The sequence below is a fragment of the Necator americanus genome, chromosome IV (genome assembly GCF_031761385.1).
Source record: "Necator americanus strain Aroian chromosome IV, whole genome shotgun sequence".
Classification (NCBI taxonomy): domain Eukaryota; kingdom Metazoa; phylum Nematoda; class Chromadorea; order Rhabditida; family Ancylostomatidae; genus Necator; species Necator americanus.
In genome coordinates this window covers 6293067-6312615 of record NC_087374.1, presented here as the reverse complement: position 1 = coordinate 6312615, position 19549 = coordinate 6293067, and the positions used below count along the sequence as shown (strand labels likewise).

At 40.3% G+C, this 19549-nt stretch overlaps 1 protein-coding gene across 1 annotated transcript; it reads right to left on the bottom strand.

The window, feature by feature from the left end:
- Nucleotides 1–10702: 10702 nt before the first annotated feature.
- RB195_000503 (uncharacterized protein) lies at nt 10703–16082 on the bottom strand (the record flags this gene model as incomplete). Its single annotated transcript, XM_064196891.1, has 6 exons — nt 10703–10772; nt 12694–12827; nt 12896–12970; nt 14179–14323; nt 14403–14498; nt 16018–16082. The coding sequence occupies 6 exons, from the start codon at nt 16080–16082 to the stop codon at nt 10703–10705; spliced, it is 585 nt and encodes a 194-aa protein (XP_064052772.1).
- Between the last annotated feature and the right edge of the window lie 3467 nt (nt 16083–19549).

Sequence of the window (19549 nt, the reverse complement as noted above, 5' to 3'; positions counted from 1 at the left end):
TCAATTCTTTTGTTCATTCCTCCATTTCTTTTCCCAATTGAAGGGGAAAAACTCACGTTAGGAGTAGTTTCAGCAAATTTGATTACTACAAAGAAAAAATAGAATTGAAGTCAATGGTTAGAGTAGAAGTATTTATTCCATTCCTTGAAAATTTGATCATTCAAGGGCTATGTAATGTAAACAATTTTTTTCTACTTTATTTTAATCGGTGGGCTGGTATTATTATCTGAATCGCTATCTGACGTTTGACATACACAGCGCTGACTTAAAAAAAAGGAACGAGAAAAAAGAAAAAGCGAATCGTCCAAGAAGACGTGAAATTATCCACTTTTTCAGCTTTATCCGCTATCTTTGTTCAAATAGTGGACCTTACCATTTCTGTAACTAACAATACATTTGAACGAGGCGAAAAAATAAGAATACCAGGAAAACGGAAGAAAAAAACCTATCTGAAAAAAATAACCAGCACTGTACTGTGATGAACTACCGAAAGGTCAACAAGGAGGCAGGAGGGTCTGGACCCTCCATGGTGCTTTCAACACCATATCTATCCACATGACTCTCTTGGGTGCAATACGTGTCAACATCTCCATAAAAAAAATCAAAATTAAAAAATTATAGTAAAAATTTTAAATAATAACAAACTAAAGTAATGAATTTAAAAAACTGAAAATAATTAAATAATAATAATAAATAATAAATAATAGTTATTAATAATCAAAAATTGATAATCGAACAATAATAAATGAATGAATAAACAATAGTAATGAAAATTGTGGATTAAAAACTATTTATTATGTCTATTACTTAGAATTACTAGTTAAATTATTTATTGCTTACTACTTAGAATTACAAGTTAAATACACGTTGAATGCCACCGCAAAGATTCACTGAAGTGGTTAAGTGAAATATTTGTAGGTTAACCAGCAGACTAATTAGAAAGTTGGGGTCAAATGTAGGTGGGAAGAGGGGTCAGTGGCGCCCTTATTTGTGGAAGTAAATAAGTAAATAAATCAAGGCCTCTGAGCATTAGTGTTAGAGCACCAAAGACATGTAAGCTGAAGCTACTTATAAAAAAAAGTAAGAAAGATCCGGAAATAAAGTGAGTGCTCCTCCCCAACTACATTTTCCTACGTTTTCCCCGAATTCTAGGCAAGAAGCACAAAACTGAGAAAATGTAGAGTCAGATCAAATTAATTAAAGAAAATAATTTATAAAATAATAATAATTTATTAATATTAATAATTTGACTATAGCGATATTGAATGACGGTGCTTCCGGTGCGCGTACAGGTGAGTGTGAACGTACTACTGGAGCACAGCTAGTGACTGGGTCCCAGCCATTGTTGAGTGAATATACTTCTCCTTTATTGTTCCAACGCTATATTTGCTTTCCGTTGCGTTTGTCGTCACTTTTGGGGACGTGAACATGCCTCTTCAATCAACAATCACAGAAGTGCAAATGCTTTCGTTCATTTCTCGCCTGCTACAGTCACGTTAAAACGTCGCATTGATTTATAGTGCAATATCGCGTAAGCGGTTACGTGCCCGGCCACACAGTCTTCACAATCGCTCAACGATGACAGCAGGGATATGACTGTAAGGCAGCTGGTGGATGGCTTGTAACTTGACGTCGGTGACAAGCTGAGGTACTGTACGTATGTTGAAAAGGCGAAAAGGAGTTAGAAAGGCGGTGCTCAAGATTGCTCCAATCGAACTGCATTTAGAGCGCAAAAGTAGTACTTAGAGCGCGGAAATCGTTCCTCGCCATCAAAAGCAAATTGCGGATATGTCATCTCGAGCCATTTTCTTTTTTTTTCGTTAAAAAAGGTGCATAGTCGGGTCAAAAACGTATGAACCACGATATAGTTGCGGAAGCGGTCGCGCTGGAGCAACGCGGTTTTCGATCGCACTCGCGGACGGCACGTGAGCGTTTTGCTTGGCAATTTGCCAACTTTTGTCAGACGACGGTTTGCGAACTATGACCCTTTCCACATTGGAATTTTGGATACATTGGAAAAAATTAGACCGTCATGGACTAATTTTTGCGCTATAAGTGCAGTTCGATTAGAGGGGTCTCAAGTGCCCTCCTCCTCCCGTAATTCTCTTTTCCCCGGGCCCTGTGGAGTGTTGTGAAACCGGCACAAAATCTATAATTTTTATACATTATCTGAAGTATTAGTCAGACATCCAGACATCTCCAGTTCTTTTTCAAATCGGGTTTATAATTGACATACGGTAAAATGCAAACATCGCTAGCGTGGTGATAAAAACAAGGCTCTTATATTAATCATGTAAATAACTTGCTACTAGTTAATCAACAGCGTACATGCTTTTGTTTCACTTCTGAGAACAGGGTATGACTTACGCCGATCGGGCGAAGATACAGAGGAATGGACATGTGCACTCTCTCCTTCCTTCGAACCTCCTCCAGTCGAAAAATCATGCTATTCGACATAAATTGTGCTGATTTAATTTTTCGTAACCAGCAATGCCCTTTGGAGCGAAGCGCAAAGATTCGAGCAGGAGGAGGGGGGGCATTGAAGAGAAAATTTATGCAAAAAAAAACTAAAATAATTAGTAACTAATAATAGAATAATGGTAATAATAATAACTGACTAAAATAAATAATAACTATGATAACTAATAAGTGAAATATTGCCACCAGGTAGAGACAGATCAAGATCTGACAGGAACTATGGCAGCTCTCCATGGTGTCTTCTTACCTTCACGCTCTCATTATTACTATATAGGTTCTAAAAAATTCTATAAATTCAGTCCGGACCTCTGTAAGACAATTTTTATTCACTTTTTATTTTTTTATTGTTGATTTTTATTTATTATCATTTTTATTATTATTTAATATCTTTATTCTTCTTTTTATTGGACAATTTCTTCTTACTTCCTCGTTTTTTTTATTTCTTCACCAACCGTTTTTTTTTCGATTCTTAATGCTCATTTGCTCTTTGACAATTTTGTTCGGAATTATTGCATGACACCAGTCCACCAATAATCCTACCGGTCTGAATTTTCTAGCGCAGGCGCACCAATCCGACGCCACGGGACATTTCCAAGGCGTCTGATTCTATGTCAGTGCAGACGGACTCCAGGACAGATGTACCCCGAAGGAGACGTAATCCCAAAAAAATCGTAAATAATAAAAAAATCGTAAATTTATATTTAAATATGAGCTAACCAGGTTTTTTTTTCAAGTAACGTAGACGTCCTACTAACTTCATTTGAAAAGAGCAGCAACATTGGCATACCCGGGTCAGAACGACATAAAGCTCGGCGCGTAAACGGCTGCGCTCGAAACGTTGCGGTGAAACTAGCAGCATGGATCGAAGTGGGACCATCGCGAACCGCTCCGCTGATTGGCGATAGCAAGGGTCCCCCCTCGATGCTTATCGTCACGCTCCATCGCAGCGCTGCCGTTCATGCACCGAGCTTCATTTCGTCGTTTTGAGCCGAGTATAACAGTGGTAAGTGATTGCTTGACTTTAAATCTTAAATCTAATCTAGTTCAACAAAACGAATCATTTTTACAGAATTGGCACAAATGAATATTGCATATGGATTTGCATACACTTCCCGGTGATCACGTAAGTATCGCCTTTTTGCATTGCGCTGTAAATTTATTGATCTTTCCTTGAATAAGGGCGGTGTGGCGGAATCGGTAAGAGGTTTCGCTGCATAGTGATCGATAGGAGGTTCGACTCTGTCCTAGTGCAAACTAGGAATTTCATTTTTCATTCTGGATACTTAACAAGGTAAAGGGGGGTAAAAAAGGGAAGAGGTTCCACCCCATCATCGAGGATACGAAAAAACTCCTTAGAACTAGTAATTTCATCCCTCCGGGGTCGATAAATTGGTACCAGACTTGTCTGTGAGGGTAAAAACACTGACGTGACTCATCGGCTAGCCCCGGGCAGTCACAATATAGACTAGTTACACGTTCGTAAACCTCAAACGATTCTAAATTGAAGTGAACCTGGGGGCGCATCCTAAGCGGACTGATAAACGCCAGATACTTTTCCTTTATCTTTTATTCTTCCTTTGAACAGCCAGACCCATGGTTACTGGAGGACGCTAGTGCATCTTTTCTGTATTCCCGGAGCAATGTAATACTCATGTAAAGATAAAACAGATGTATAAAAGTTATGTAAAAATTAGTTCATGACGAAGCAAAAGAGACAAATTAACATTTTAGGCAGAGACTTATTTTGATGTGACATTTAATCACCTAGAAGCAACGATAGTTAAAAAAAAATCCAGAAAATTCATAATAAGAATACCAAATAGCATAAATGTCACACTGCACTGAGGGAGAGGAAGCAGGGGCATCTTGAAACCTCATTACGAGGTGCATTTGTAGACATCGACTCAAATAAGGCTCCTTTTAGTGCTTTTTCTGGTGCAATTCCTGTGTTCGACGAAGTGAAAAAAGAAAAGCAGAAAAAAGGGAAGGAGGATCGTGAGCTAGGCAGGAGAGTTTCGAGCGAAAAAAAAAACCACACTGAAAAAGAACCATCTAAGTGCTGGAGGAATAGGATGATGAAACGCTCAAAACTGAGCACGTGCTGTCATGTGCTGAAGTCGAGCAGCTGATGCAGTTTAAACTCGTCACGTTCCTCCTGATCTGTTGTCTTTCTTGTTATTGCATAATTTTCGCATGATAGATCGTTTTCCTTCTATTACAACTTCACACTTAGGTCATCAAAAGAAAAATGAAGAAAAAAATAGAATTTAAAAGAGAATGGATGGGATTTATTTTTCCCAGTAAACGAGTCTCTGGGAAAAATTAGCATCTAAGAATTAATTCTGAAAGGGAGGATGTAGGTTTTCTAAAGTGGTTTTGCAAATCATTTTTACAAACTCGGTAGAAATAAACTGCATGTAGATACATATATTGCATACGTATGCCATGGATTAGATGTAACTAACAGTTTCTGTTCTATTACTAATTCTGGACAAACCTAATAAATATCTGAAGAAAATAACCTAAGAGGACCTTATGTGAGGAAAATCTATTTGGCAAGGTTTTACTGGTCATCACAAAACTATTAATTCAAAAAAAAAATTAAAATCTTCTCTTGCAAGTACAAAATTATGTAGAACTCTCATTAGTCCAAAGAATAATTCAAAGAGGATACTGTAGGACTATGATCTTAATCCGAGATCTTGATCTGAGTCGAGTACACATGAAATATTTTCTGAAAAAAGTTCCATATTCACTTCATATGTACGTGCCTCAAGTTCTCCTCTTCGAGAAAATGAAGAACAGGAATGAGGAACGGGAAGGAGAAACAGAGGGAGTAGTGGGTGTGGTCAGCAAATACGGCTATTTTCAAGTTCGGAACATTTGAACTTGAGGCCCTTTTATATCAAAATCCTCAATCATTCCAAAATGACCCTACAGTGTCAGGTACTCGAAGCTCAATGTCAGTTTCATCCTATTTTCACGACCAACACTTTATGCATATATTTTCCTCATGTTTTTCTAGGAATATTTATTTATTTACGAAAACAATGCAAGTGATCTAATAGTTTGTTACAACTGAGGTCGTTTCTCGTAGAACAGCAAAAGAGAAACAACAACGAATATCATGTGCTCACATCAACACCGAAATAAATGTCTTGCGCTGCAGTTGTAAACAACAGCTTTGCATCACGAGCGCAACAAAAACACACACGGTTTTGATCAAAGTATACTCGAGTCAAAACGACTTGAAGATTGGTGCAAGACACGTAAGCGGCGCGGTAAATTTAGCGTATGGGGATCCACGTGGGACCATTGCGAAATGCAGCGATGAGTGTTGCTAGCAAGCGTTTCCCCGCGATCCTAGCCGCTACGCTTCCCCGCACCGCTTTAAACGCAACCGCTTACGCAACTGCACCGAGCATATCGTTTCGAGCAGTATACGTATACGGGATCATGGATTATGGAGAGGGGGTGATTCCGTCCATTTCTTCCTAATTGCCGTAAAAAACGGCCCGGACGATACGTCTTCGAGTGATTCGGCGCGCTGCTTTCTACAACGAGTTCGATTGGAGCGCGCCAGCCTTACGCACGCGCCGCATCTTCCGGACCGTTTTTTGCAGCAATTAGGATGAAGTGGGCGGAATCACCCTCTCCATAATCTAATACTATCCCGTATAAGAATACTCCACCTGAAACCCGTACCACCTCAGATTCGTGGGGTGATGCCTTTAACTGTAGACATATGACAAATTTGCACGATCAATAGTATTTTTTTCGCATTTGGTGAATATCGTCGTTAAAAGTGATTTCTTCTCTGTTATAACTCGCTGACATTGACACAGTACTGGTGTTAGGTGCTGAGATAATGATGGACAAACTACAAGTGTTCTGTAGAAGCTTGCGGGGACCTAGACCTAAATTTATATGGTCCGACTTTATTGCTTGTGCGGCCCTCAACATCGTTTCCATCAGCACCTTCCGCTTGCAATCGAAACGTTTTCCTTAACCTTGTGGCTCAGTCGTATTTGGCTCAGAGAAGACAGCGATCAGAACCATTGCAAGGGAATTCTATTACAGAAATAACCTTCAGTTGGTGAACACGTGGGCTTTTCTCGTGTCTAGCAACGATGATTTTTCTTCATGAGAAAAAAAAAACATTTTTTAAAAGAGGAACGTGACAGATTTTACTAGGCGAGACGATTGACGTTTCCGTTCCGGTCCCCTGAACCAAACCTTTCAATCCTGTACTTCTCTTCAGTAGCTCTTCCTAATTTAGCGATGAAATCCCTGAAAATTTCGTAAAAGGACTTCTCCTAGCGGTTCACTTTTTCCAACTCCTCATGAAATGCGTGCAATTTGATTCAACTGCTGATACTGGTAGCAACTAGTGATGTGTACGAATTTTTAGCGCACACAGCGACGGAGGAGGATGATAAGACGAGGTGGCAGCATCTTATGAGAGACGAGGTGGACGAAAAATGGATCCAAAACAAATCCAACATCCATATCTCCTGACCGAGTGGTGAGTAAACCGTCATGTAAAATGTCGCACTTCTCCCTTTTTTATCTTGATAAATTCTTACTTATGCGAAGCGAGAACTATTTGGTGTGGAGAGCAAGTGCTTGAGGTAGAAACAGATGGATTTTTTTTTATTTGCTGCAGAAAAGCCAAACTCTGCATCTTCGAGAAAAAAATGTAGGTTGGCTTTTAAGAATACTGCTCTCATGTTGTAAGTACAAAGTCTGAGACCGCCAAAACACATGACGAGTTGTTCTCATGTCGAATTAGTCAGGAATCGAAGCTGTCCTATGTAACATGGGATTATATAGCCTCCCACCGGTCTACATTTCGTCCTACGTCTAAGACGACAGGACCTAATGTGCGAGGTGTATAAGCAGAATGCGTGGTAGACAAGTAAATAGGTTTTCTTTCCGTACTAAAAAAACTCGAAAAGAAGGGTTTATTAAGGTGAAGAGTAACCAAAGAGACCCATCATTACCGGGTGGGGTACACAAGAAGAATTTACAGAGAAGATAATTCAATCTGAACAGAAAACAGATGAGTGGACATCGCCTGGAACTACTAAATTGTCGCTGAATCTGCTGTGCCTGCGCATTCAATGAAGGTTCAAAACCGCTCTGCAAAACCAATTCATTCATCCTTTCCGTTCAAATTGAAGAAATCCGAGGAGAACTCCTGAAAAATGTTGCACTTCTAACACTACAGCAGTGATTGCCTGTAAATGCAATAGGCCTGCCATGGATGCGGTGCGGAAATAGTCTGGTCTCAGGGAAGACATGCTTTGAAGAACTCAATTTTTCGTACATTAACTACTATAGTGCTGAAATGGTTGCATAAAATTTAGCCAGAACATTCTTTCTCTCTTTCTTGCAGAAAATAGTGAAAAGACGATGCTATGAGAGAGTAAGAAAATCAAAGAGCAAGAAAAGCAAAAATAAAGAAGAGAAAAAGATTAAATAAACTGTTTTATGAGGTTGTCTTAAACAATTCGTTGACGTTTTGATGAAATATGAGTGTTTGAATCCTTGAATATTTCCTCAACTATAACCTCAGGCTATGTTGGATTGCAATTACTGCCCTTTGGTGAGCAGTTGGAGTCATTTTAGTTTTTTCTCTACGACTCGAAAGTTCTAGATCTCAAAGAGTAGAATTTAATGAAATATAATTGTTCTGAAATTTCCATTTGCTAACAGCATAGGAGCGACCGAGGGTGGTTGTCACTCATCGTCAATTCTGCAATATTCATGCATAGTACATATTGTACTTTGTTTGCTTAAAGGCATCACCCCACGAATCTGAGGTGGCACGGATTTCAGGTGAAGTATTCGTATACGGGATCGTAGACTAAGGAGAGGTGGGTGATTCCATCCATTCCTTCCTAATTGCCGTAAAAAAACGGCCCGGAAGATACGGCTTCGCGCGTTCCGGAGCGCTATTTTCCACAACGAGTTCGGTTGGAGCGCGCCAGCCGCGTGCACACAACGCATCTTCCGGGCCATTTTTTACGCCAATTAGCAAGAAATGGATAGAAACGTAATCACCCTTCTCTCCACAATCTACGATCCCGTATACGAATGCTCCACCTGAAATCCGTACCACCTCAGATTCGTGGGGTGATGCGGATACCTTTAACTATCAATCATTTGAAATGTTTTGCATTTGCTGAACACAAGGAATCAGGACCAACTTATGAAACATTACGGTACACAAGCTCAAACGGGATCAGTGTAACATATTTGGAGTTTTAAGCTTTAAAGATGGTGAGGCAAAAAGGCAGTAAAAACTTGGAACTTAGGCATAAAACAGAGGGGATATCATTAAAAATAAGTTGTTTTACTCAATTTGGCTCAGTATTATGCAGAAATTTTCATATAAGAGATTAATTCGAATTGCTTAGGACGAGCTTCCCTTTAAGGATTGTGAAACATTGAATGACCTTAGAGATGTATTGAAATAAATACGTTTTTTTTTAGATTTTTGAGTTCTCACAATAAGAAACCTGAGGTTCACCCTAAAACAACTAAAGAAGTAGTTCCAACTGCGTGTAGAGACAACAGAAACTAAAAAAAAATATGAAAACACGAAGAAATTGACTACATAGTTTGACTACGACCGTGAAAGGTAAAATTGTGATTTTAGTTTTTCTTCCACCTATTGGTAGGATACAAGAAACTTACTTAATGTCTGGAATGCTAACTAATTAGGATAATGATGCGTTCATGGGTTTATAGGTGTTGATAAAAAAGGATAAAGTCACTGGCGTATCAATCCACTCAGGATGCGCCAATGCGTTCTACTGGAATTCGTAATCGTTGAGGTTTTGGAACACGTGTTGGCCTATACAATGACTTGCAGGGCCAACCGATAATCAAGTCAGTGTTTTTATCCTCCCAGACAAGCCTGGTGCCAATTTATCGACCCCGGAGGGATGAAAGGCTTGGTGAGCACAAGGGCGGATTCGAACCCTCGATTGTGTGGCTACAACGGACCTCTAACCGACTGCGCCACACTCGCCCTTACAGGTGTTGGTATAATGATAATATGGTGACAGTGCTGAATACTGCTAAATAATTTCTTCTTGGTTGTTTTGTCTGTGCGCGTCACAAAATTACAGAAAGTGAGAGAGGTTTCGGATTGACAGGAGTCGAGTAGGTGCGTGCGTGAGCGCCAGAAAGTGAAGAAACGGGTGGGACAGGTCCCAAGGCGTAGTATTGGCTTCTGTAAGTGGACTCCACTTATGGGATCGGTGCGGTGAGGCCAGAAATTATTCCTTACCAGCATGGCGCAATAATTCCAAACGGTTTTGTTTAAAAAAAAAGTAAATGAGACTTGGTGGACCGTTTTATGAAAGTGCCAACTGCATGCTTTCTATGTATGCCTCCGTATGTCAACACGCTTGCATTTATCCTTACCATGATGGCGTTCACGTCATTTCATGCTTGTAGATCATTCACATTTTCATCTGCATATCAGAAATACGAGGATTTTGTCTAATACTTCGAAATATCTTTTAAAAGTGCTGGAGTATCGAAAGGAATCACCTGTGCTCCCGTTGTTCATCGATTTGTTCAAGCGGGCACCAGTAATACTTCCATTTGTCGCGATCGCGGGCAAGTGTTGCCCAGTGGGATCTCTTCTCGCGAGGGACCCTTCTTCTTCTTCGAAAAATATTACAGATATGAAATCAAGTTTGAATATTCTTCAATTGTAAAAAATTCAGACACAAAAATATATTAAAACCATTCGGAACCTCCGGGCAGAGTCGGACTTCCCTGCTTTCTCTGCTGCTCGCTTCATTCGCCTTTGGCACCAGTTTAACGACTACGGAGCGATGAAAGGCTTGGTTGGCACAAGGGCGGCCTCGAACCATACATCATGCAGTCACAGCCACACCTTTTGCCGACTGCGCTACGCACTCCCTATTTGAAATTTAAGTAATTAGGTATTGCACATCTTGCACGCCTCTCCACAAATGTTTAGTTCCAAATTTCATGTTTCGTGTTTCACTGAAAGTCGAGGTCAAAAAGCTTTTATTTTGCTTGTCCTTAATTAAATTGCATACACTAGAAATACAAACAAATAAGTCATTTAACATAAACAATTTGAAGAGAATCTGTAATTGGTACTCGCAAATCTAAAGATGTAACAACGTTATCATTCTTCTAAAACAAAATATGCAATATTATGCAGGGAGCATAATCAAGGAGTCTCATCCAGTAGTCGTTCGATGTCCGCAGTCATTCCCAGAGGAGAGGTTGTTGGAGCAAATCTGAACAATAACCATAAGCAATACGACGTTCAGTGTAGATGTGTACGAATAAATAGTTCACATAATCATTCAGAACGCGTTGTTTTCGACCACAGCGTAGACTCCCCAAAGAAATTTCGAGAAGGGATCAAAAACCGGTGAGTGGGATAAAAAAACAGGATAGAATTCTTATTTTTTTTAATTGTTCTTAATACCGCTGGTATACCTCTTCTTAATACTTCCGTGCTCACGTCTTCAACACCACCATACTTCCTGCTTCGACCTATGCTTCGGAAATCTGGGCATTTCGCAAGCAGCAAGAAAACGCGGTGAGCGTCATTGAACGCGCAATTGAGAGAGTGATGCTAGGAGTATCCCCTTTCACGCAAGTGAGGAACGGGATTCGAAGTTCTCTCCTACGTCAACGATCGAAGATTAGAGACGCCGCCGCGTTTGCCAAGGAGAGTAAAATAAGGTGGGCCGGACACGTGTTGCGCTTTAATGACAACCGCTAGAGCGGATCAGAGCCGTGAGCGGCTGGGTTCTCCGCGATATTAAGCGCGCTACAGGAAGACCGCCGACCCGATGGTCAGATTTCTTCACGAAGACCTTCAAAGAAAATTATGATGCTCTTCATGTCCCATGCGAAAGTATGAACCACTGATCTACTCTGGCACGCGATCGGGACAAATGGAAGAATTACTGGCGCCCGCTCGACCAGTTCGAAGATCAACGGGAGCCAAGGTGATCAAGGTGAATACCGCTGGTATGAGTACTGTTTCGTCAAGACCTTACCGTTAAGGAATCGTACAGATGAGCATTGATGTGAGACATCAGTGGGATTTATATTTACAATATCTGCAAGTTATGGAAAAATCGCAAAGTAGCCGCTCAACGTGGGTAACATTAGCAGCCTACAATATACTGCTGGAACCATGCTCAGAAATAGAGCGCACACGATTAATAAGATTACGAGTATTATACAATTATTATAATAACAATGTTCGATTAGCCGTCGATAATGGAGGGATCCTTACTCAAAGGTGATCTTCCCAATCAAGTCTTTTTCAATGATCACGGACGACATCTATCGATGATATCTATTACTTCATTTTTACCTTCGTCAGCCATACGTTCTTCCATAAAGGCATAGCGCTGATTTTCTAAAGTAAGTCATATTTTTTAAAAGATTTCTTGGTAATATTCCGCTAACACCGATCGCCTCTTAACGCTTTCTTCATTAACGCAACATTGCCAGGAAACCTTTTTTTTCCAAAATTAAATTGAATCAACTATTTATTTCTATTTCTTAAATTACGTATACATTTTTAGGTTATGCTCTTTTTAGGTTATAGGGTATGCTCTTTTTCCGTAGTTATTGTCTACATTCTCCTTTCCTAAGTTAACGAAAGATAGCTCATCCAAGGTTTTTTTTTTTTTTAAAATGGCAGATTGTTTGACATCTTGATAAAAAGGCGGTTCTTCCGTAATGTAATTCTGCAAGTATGGTTATAGAATTTCTCAAAATTCCTCTCTTCTTCCAATAGTCTCGATTCTACCGCCTAATCTTCTGTATCCTTTCTCAAGGTGACCCGAACTATTCCAAGTCACAGAGTTGTTGTGATATTTGTGTAAAATTCTCTAGCTCAGTGGAAGTTATGATCCAGCTCAAGATGGCGGAAATTTTCGTGTGTATGGTCATTTTCGACAGATAATTTCACCAATTTGTTGAGCACTTATAACTCTCTGACTTCCTGTTCCTTCCAGGATCAAAAAATACAGAGTTGGGACTGATGAAAAGTAGTACTTCTTCATTCAACAAAACGCGATCCACTTCTATATTTTACATATATTTCAAATCTTCTAAATGACTCACTGTTCTAAATAAAGAGGACACAAGCAGTTTTCTTCTGGAAATCGACGATATGGACAAGTCGCTCACCTTTTCACCACATATCCCTTTCGGTTAATGAGGAATTTCGTGAAATTCCACTTTATAGCGTCTATCAACGTTCCACCTTGTTCAGACTTCAAAAATTGCCAGAATGGATCAGCGTTGTCTCCATTTACATCAATCTGGCTAACAGCAAAATCAGTTACGGTACGTTATTACGGTCAAAATCATTGATGCTATCCATCATTACCTTTGAATACATATCTGGTTCGTAACGAAATGTTTCCTTGACAAATCTCTTGATGTCGGCTTCAGGCGAAGGTTCCTAAATACTGCTCGAATGTTTCACGGAAAATGTCGAGTAAAATGGAATGGAAACTCGAAGCTAGCTCGGATGAATAGCCGCATGGTCTCTCGCAAGTCTAGTGAATGGAAGGCTCATGACTCAATTTTTTAAAGAAGAATTTGAAGAAATAGCGCACTTCGAAAAAAGTGAGCTGTGACCCATCTAAATTGGGATTCAGCTTGACCCTCGGAAATATTTGTCGCACCTTAATTATGTAGACTTTATCCCTCAAATCTTCCTCAGTGCTTTCGGTACGGTGCTCTTGCTCACATCCAGGCTGATAGTTTTCAGCTTCCAGTTTTCAGGCCGATTTTTTATGGAGCTATAGAAGTAAAATCTAAGGCTTGCTGCCAAATCCTTGACACCATTTCTTGAATAGGCTGGCGAGAACACCTCATTAGTCGTCAACTGGTCGGTCATGATGCAGCCCGAGCACAGCGGTGGTGGAACTGATTTCGTAGGAAAGAATACCATCTTCCACGCCGTTTTTTTTACAACGATTTGGAAGAACCGAGCTGAACCAATCCGGATCCCGCAATCTAAAACCCCTTCTCTAGGTTTTCTCATCACGTCAGGTTCTTAGTATGCATGTAAGCTTGTTGAAATAGCGCGGTGGGACCCATACCCATTTCTGCAGTTTGATTGAAGCTAGTGACGGTCCCGTTTCAACCACTTAGGCAAATGTACGCAAATGTAGTGTGTCTATGGAAGTTCAATGCATCAATTCAATTTTTTCACAAGTGTTCATGGCATAAATCTTCTAAAATAAATTGTTAATGCATCAATTCAATTTCTTCGCAAATCTCGATTCCCGGTACAATCCCTTTGTGTTTAGTAGGAGATGTTCATGGCATAAATCTTTTAAAATAAATTGTCCTTAATTTAATATTGTCCCTTCCACTTCGGTGAAAAAGTGAAATCTTTCTTTAAATGATTGTTGTACTGATTGATAGTTGCAGTGGGACAGGGAACCGGCACCCTTCCCCGCGGACGTGTGCCCTCAGGTCCCTTGAACAAGCCGAGGACCACTATAGCGCTCTTGCCGACATTCCGAAAGGTGAAAAATTAAAAAAGGGAAAAAGGCGAAATCATATGAAAAGACAACAATGGAGAATTAGGATTTGATAAACAAACACGTGGGAATTGAACGCAAACGCGAACGCAACTGGAGAAACACTCATACTTACTTGCGATCCAAACTGATTGCAGGGGAATGCAGCGATTCGAAGGCCTTGATCGTAGTACTTCTCTTGCAACTGCTTAAGTTCAGTATAGTGGTTGTTCGTATAACCACAGTACGATGCAACATTTACAACGATGACCACCTGACCCCTGAACAGCGAATTATTTGACTAGAATTCTTCATTCATTCTTCAAATGACAGCATCAAATTCAGGATGCTAAAACTCACTTATATTTGCTCATCGACACTTCTTTGCCATTAATATCCTTCACCGTGAAGTCATAAATCGTCTTATGTGCCGACAGAGGATCGTCATCGTCATCGCTGGAATAAGCATCATTTATTGCTAATGAAGGACACACTTTAAGGTGATTACAAAGGTATCGTCGGATCAAAGCGACATAGGGCTCGGAGCAGCTACGTAAGCGTCTGCGTTGGAAGTAGCGCGATGGAGCGTGATAGTTAGTATCGAGGTGGGACCATCACGAACTGCATACATAAATGGTGCTGTCAAATGTCCCACTAGTCTTATCTCGATCCTTCCGGACCCATGTCACATTCATAAACCATATTTTCATAAGTACAACTTTTGCAAATGCCCGATAAACAGTTCTGATGATTTATCGTTACATCGCATATATTTACAGAAGGATAATTAAAAATAAGGTCTTTTTTTTGCGTCTTTTGTCCTATTCACAAATATATTTACCTAGAAAGGATGCGATGTACAGTTCTATTTCTATTTGCATAATAAAAACATAAGAATAAATATGTAGTCGTAGTGGAAAATTCACGCTTCGTTTGATGCAGATGTCTAAATATCCATCTCCTTTTGTGACCTTAATTTTTTACTTCGCCCCGTGAATTTATCCAAGTAGGAGCGGGAGCCTTTTTAATTGCTGAGGAATGGCTCCAACTCTTAGCTTGATATATACCGCTACTGTATGAAAATTGCAAAGTAGGGTCGTACCAAAACGAATTGAAGCTCAGTGCAGCAGCGTAAGCGGGTGGCCACGAAGCGGTGCAGTACAGCTAGCTGTTGTGTGGCCAAGATCCTCCATCGATCCTAACCGCTACACTCCACTGCGCCGCTTCGAGCGCAGCCGCTTATGCAACTGCACCGTGCTTCATATCGTTTTGACCCAACTATTCCAAAATATTGACCCTTCTCGCTGCCATCTAAAATTATGCTCATTTGAACAAAACAAAAAACAATTATGCTCACTTGAACAAATCTTTTGCTATTCACAGTTTCGACAATATCTTTTTCTTTCCGGAAGAGACCTCACCGCTCTCAAAGAGAACTGTTTCACGTTTCCAAGACTAACCCAACAAAATACAAGTGATATTCTTCGCGAATTATTTCTCCCAAAAACGGTTGTCATTTACCTCACGCCTAGAGAATTTTGCCAATTTTTGGTCAAACAACAGATTACCACTTTTACAAAAAAATTTAAATTCAAAGAACATCTGAGAGATTTTCGGATCATCTTCGTGATCCAGTACCAATATAGCATCACCAGTGTAGTAGTAGTGCAGCGTAAAATCTTTGGTATTGATCGGCGTAGAAAAAAAAAGAATGTCAGCGGCAGCGATGAACGCAGTCGTAGGAAAAATATGGAGTTTCAGGACGAACTTCAACAAACACAGAGCTAGATTAGCAACTTAGAGTTCAAGCGTAGCGTCGAAACACAGTAAGAACGAGGAGATCAGATCAATTCAAAATCAAATCAATAGTTAATTAGTAAGAAAAACACTTCATCGTTAGCTTTGAAAAAGTCAGAAGAAAATTTTTTAACAAAAGCAAGAAATAAGGATTAAATGCTTCGAAAAAGTCACTAACCTAGCATTTATACCAGAAATAAGAACGATAGCTGTAAATACGTAGACGGCGAGCTGCAAAAGCATCCTTATCTGCGAGAATCTCTTGGATTGGCCGCTATCGATCGATTACAACGACTACGTTCTCGTTGCGAACCCGTTGTGTGCTTTTTCCAGGTGACATACGCGAAGTTTTCTGTTCTAGTTTGAGTTGAGTTTTTGAGTTTTCACCATAACCTCGTGAATAGTGTAATACTACACAATGCTACTATTTTTAAGTGATTAAAGTTCCTCTATCACAAAAATTGAATGTAGCGGAATGTGGCGAGCAAAATTAAAGGCTACTTGTGGTTCCAAAATCACTTTTAGCTATTGAATGTTGCCGAACACTGCCCTCATCAAAAGAATTTAGGGGCTCCATAATCATACTTCTAAATTCAATTCCATGACTCGTTTCCCCTAAACGTGTGAAATTTCGGAAGAAGCAGGTTAAGCATCAACCTACAATTCTATCAAGAAGTCAAATAATGTGATACACGAATAGAACAACAAAGGAAACAAGAAAGAGGTTAACAATGTCCAGGACCTACACCGGTTCTGCTCAGGATCAGCGGCACAAAGTGGGGTTTTGGATTGCGTTGGGCGCGTGCGGATGGCTGCGTCCGCGTGCGACTGAGGGGCGGGGCCGGAATAATCGTCATTCCGACTATTTCGACAGCTCAAATAGGTTGCGCAATCGAGGATGTCCGAAGACAGAGAAGAATTCGTCCCCAATACTACAGAAGAAATAGTGGAAATTTCACGTCAAGAACTAGGAGAACTGTCTAATCAAACAGGCGCAAGGCTCAACTGTCACAACTGCGGCTGCTTCGGGCATTTCTTGAGCGACTGCAAGGGACCCCTAAAACGGTGAAGGTGAGTTCATAGGTGGTTGTACACACGAGAAATGTCCATTTTGGATGTCCTTACATCACTCTTCTTTCATTCGCGAAGTTCCCTCGAATGGTTATTACTCTGGATTTATTCAAGCTCCCATACTGATACATCTAAGAGAAAATTTCTCTTCAACATATGAGAACGACAAGTTTGTAGATGATGAAATTGAAAGACTGCTGGCATCGGGTGCAATCGTTGAGATAAACGACAACTCAAATATTCTATAAGAGTGAATCCTCTTTCAGTAGCTAAAGGAAAAACGTTACGTTTGATTCTAGATCTCTTATCAGTAATAGAAGCCTGGAAAAGAATAAACTCAAACTCGAGGATATAGCAAAGATTCTTCCTTTGCTACCCAAGGGATGTTTTATGGCCAATTTCGATCTCAAATCAGGTTACCACCACGTAAAAATCCACCCCGAATGGACTAAGTTTCTAGGTTTTAAATAGAGAGGGAGATACTTCACCTTTCTTGCATTGCTTTTCGGTCTATCGACTGCGCCAGTGTTGTTTACAAAACTAATGAGGCCTTAATTAGCTAAATGGCGGTCTCAAGGGATCAGTATTGCCGTCTACCTTGACGATGGCCTGATATGGGTAGATTCAGCGTACGGTGCAAAGAGTACGTTTCGGATCATTAGAGAAGACCTCAATGATGCCGGCTTCCTGGTGACCAAAGAAAAATGTGCCTGGATCCCGCTCCACAAATTGAATTGGTTAAGGTATGTAATAGATTTGAAATCCTTTTCTTATGACCTTTCACAGGAAAGAAGACTTAAATAGCCTCTGGGTTTCTGTCCAAACCGTCAATGTTAGACCGTCAATGTTAGACCGAATGGAATAACAAGAAACATTGGCTTCTATGCATTTTGTTATTCTTTTAGAGAAAAGAAGAGTGTGGAAAGCAGTGGTCACGTATACAAAAAAAGAACAACTAGGAACAGCTTCAGCATATAAATGGGCACTAGACCGTGCAGAAAGAGCTGGAATCCTAGGCTGGTTAAGATTTAATAGAGAATTGCAAAGTATTTCATTAACATCATTGAAACCTACTAGGTTCGATTAAGAGATTCTCCGACGTTTCTGAATCAAGCGTATATTCAGCTTTGCATCTAGACAACTGACAAAATCTCCTCCTCTATTGACCTCCCAGAATAACCAGTAATAACTACTCTTCCAGTACGGCTAGGGAATTTTTTTACCATCTTACCATTGCTAGAAGCGTTTTCTGATTACTTGTTCAGTGAAGAAGTTGTCTGACGCTGTGTCAACCAGGCAGCCATCGCTATGCTAAAGAGATTGAAGTTGATGATAAGAAACGAGACTTTTGAAGAACTGCAAAGAGTATAGGGGAAATGCATAGTAGACATGTTCGCTAGTACAGCTAGTAGAAAATGGGAAAGATTCGTTTCCAGAGTCGAAAATCGCGCAGCCGTGGCTCATGATCCAGGCCAAAATGGAAAATTGTTGGAGAGACTGCAGAGGTTGCGGCTGATGCGGGGATGGACGAATTTGGAAGGATAATTAGTGGTTGCCTCGATAATGAAATACAACCAGGAACTCTCCAGATTTAAAAGAGAGTACGGCGGGACTTAATGATGTTTGCGGAGAAATTCCTGGTTCCCATCAACGTCATCCACAAGTTACGGAACCTGTTTCTTGTCCACCTAATCAATAAAGGGAGGACCAGAACATGAGCCCTGAACAAGTCATCTGCCATAACTGTCAAGGGAGATTTTACTGGCATTCTTAGCGATTCTGAGAGTCAGCAAAGTGATTCAGCTACGTTTTGCTGACCTTAGTCGCAAAGGCAGAGATATATGGTGGATAACAATTAGGAAATCAACGATCACCTTATTTGCCAGAAGAGTTACTTTTCGGCAATAGTTGCGGCAAGCTATGATCAAAGGACTACGCCCCACGACTCATCCAGAAAACCACTTTGGACGCAGGACTTGGAGTGCCGCTCTCTACACTGCACTCCTTCCGAGGAGGTGCTGCGACAAACGCAGTCCGAAAAGGAATCAACCTCGCAAACATCATGCAGGTCGGCCGGCGGAAATCCGTTAAGTCCTTTGAAATCTACACTGGACGTACCCACATTTAGCTCACATTTGTCTGCATCTTTGTTGAATACTGCCTTGAATGCACATAGCGTTAATGTAATTATCACTTATCTCGAACTTCCTCGTTGCTCAATCTTGTCCCAGACTATACCGCTCATATCTATTCATGCTTTTATTCAGGATAGCTTGCCTTGCTATGCTATATTTGCATGTACACAAGTATATATTCGTGATGACGTTTACGTTTACCTTCCAGCATGTCACTCTCCAGTTTTCATAGATGTATTTATGATTAGACGAAGGTATTCCTTGTTTGTTCATTTTCATATATACACGTTATTAGGCTCCGAAAATGAAATACGTCAAACAATTATTGTTGGTTGTTAGACAGTTTTGACATTTATGCTGAGGCTGATTTTTGCTGAGTATTAACGTGGAGTATTGATATTCACTGTTGTACAGACATAATGTTCGTTGTTCTCCATTAGATAATCATTTCAGTTCACTTATGGATCATATAGTTATCTACTTAACAAAATAGGAATTGTAAGC